Here is a 2,107-nt window from a genome sequence, read left to right as displayed (position 1 = left end):
TATTATTTAAATACAAAATAAAATAATAATTCAATAACAAATAAAACTTAAATATTCCAACCGTGGTAAAAATTAATTGAGATAGCGCAACAAATTTATTTTTATCCATTTTATTATAAAATATAGATATAATAACGGTGTGCTACATATATTATGTATAAAAACATGCACATAATTAACATTTTGTATTTAAAAAAAAATCCAAATTTGAGTTTTCAAAAAAAGTGCTTAATTTAGGCTATATTTAAATAATGATAATTACTGTAACATAGAATTATTGCTCAAACCATAACGCCTTTGAGACTGATGATAGAAATAATAATTGGTTGAGACGTTTCCCCAAGAGTCTGTTTCGCAGCTTCGTCATGATGAGTCTTGCTTTGGAGTAAACTCTTTCGGATGGAACTGATGTTGCTAGGATTGGAAGGTATTCGATGGCCACTTTATAAAGGTGCGCGTAATGTGGCTTCATGTCATGTCATTCCATTCGTCAAATGGATTGACTGGTCGTGACGAAACAGCTCTGGTTAAGTACTGGGTGATTTCCAGTGGGAATCCTCCTGCATTATCGTTGTTAGTACCAGGCTGTTTCTCATGTGCCATATTGGCGAAGCTTACCCAAATGTAATTTATTTTTGTTGAAGCTACGGATGGTATTGTTGGCGCTGGTTCTTCCACCATGAAATTTGAAGCATTCGATTCCGCCCTGATTTTGAATTTCACTTTCTTCCCTGAAAAATAAAAAACGTAGGTAACATGTGTATAATTGAAAGACGAATTATTTAGAAAAACCTAAACTGAAATTATTACAGATTCCTTGAACAGGGTCTGACAGAGACAGAGCACTCCGGAAGAGTATCTTTTTAAACCGGGGATGACATGGCTGATATTCCTCTACAGTCTGGAATAATAAAAAAATCAATTATAATACTAAAAATGAGTACAATAAATTATTTTAATAGAAAATTAATAATAATCATTACTTACTTGTAAAAGGAAGGTCACTAGAGGAATACATTTGCTCAAAGTGACCGACTTCTCTGCACAAACTTCGTTGGTTACTTGGTCCAATGACCTGAGCAAATCCCCTACCTCCGTAAAGACCAATTCAGACTAGCCGTTCTCGGTTGCGGTTCGCCGGTCCGGTTCGGTTCTCGGTTGACCGGTGCAGCTGTCACTGCGCCGATTCAGCTTACACGATTGTCATTCTCAGGCATGCGCGGTTCATAGATTAAAGTGACGTGAGTGACGTGCAGCAAGCTCGAGAAACACCTTCTTCCTCATAGGTCGTGATCATTTCCGGAGGTTTCTCCTTGCTGGTCTTCTCCCTCGCAATTTTCGCCAAAACTCGACGAATAAAAATCTGACTTCAGAAATCGGTACAGCATTTGTTGCACGGAGTTCCACCTCGTCCGCACTTCCTGGATGAGCTTCAGATACTCCGACTCTGCCTTATCCCATTCTTTCATTTGAAGACTCTTCAATTCTTCTGTAGCCTTTTCGCTTCTTCGAAAAAAACCCTAGAATCTTTTTTATTTGTTTGAGTGATTGCTTCAATGGTTTGATTGTAGGTAGTCCTGGCTCCACATCATCGAAGTCATCATCGTCGTCGATCAGATCCTCATCACCGTTGTCGGGTTCTGGCACCGGAAGTGCACCAACTTAGATCTTTTCATTTAAGCCAAGGGCATTCATTGCCAGGATATTCAAATAATGTGCAAAGCAGGCTATGTGCTTCGTTGCGCCAAAAAGCCTACTACAAGCGCCGGCGATGTTAGCCCCATTGTCCTTGACGACAGCCGTCACATTCTCAGGGTGTATGCCCCAATCTGCGATGATTTCTTTGAGGAGAGACGGCAAGTTCTCAATGGTCTTCCTTTGGTGCATAGGTTTCGCTCCAATTAAAGATATTAAAAACGTAGATGCGGTGCGAGCTTAGTTACCCGCCATAAATATAGATGGCGCGTCCGGCGAAAAAAGTCACTTCCCCTCTACCCACCGCTCTCCGTAAATAGCACCATCCCATATAGTTTGCCAAGAGCCACTTGGAGCGCTGTAAGCAACTCTCGGCACACCTTCGAGGCGCACTGATGGTAAACTTAGCTTG

At 40.5% G+C, this 2,107-nt stretch overlaps 1 protein-coding gene across 1 annotated transcript; it reads right to left on the bottom strand.

Moving 5' to 3' along the window:
* Positions 1-246: 246 nt before the first annotated feature.
* Positions 247-1,217, bottom strand: LOC117169720. The gene is made up of 4 exons (XM_033356224.1): positions 1,197-1,217; positions 988-1,092; positions 811-901; positions 247-731 (listed from the first exon to the last, which is right to left on the bottom strand). Exons 1-4 carry the CDS (start codon positions 1,215-1,217, stop codon positions 469-471), a joined length of 480 nt encoding a protein of 159 aa, XP_033212115.1. The 3' UTR covers positions 247-468.
* Positions 1,218-2,107: the final 890 nt, after the last annotated feature.

The sequence above is a fragment of the Belonocnema kinseyi genome, chromosome 3 (genome assembly GCF_010883055.1).
Source record: "Belonocnema kinseyi isolate 2016_QV_RU_SX_M_011 chromosome 3, B_treatae_v1, whole genome shotgun sequence".
NCBI classification, from domain to species: Eukaryota; Metazoa; Arthropoda; class Insecta; order Hymenoptera; family Cynipidae; genus Belonocnema; species Belonocnema kinseyi.
The sequence above is the reverse complement of the archived record's forward strand: the minus strand, read 5'-3'. Positions and strand labels throughout refer to the sequence as shown.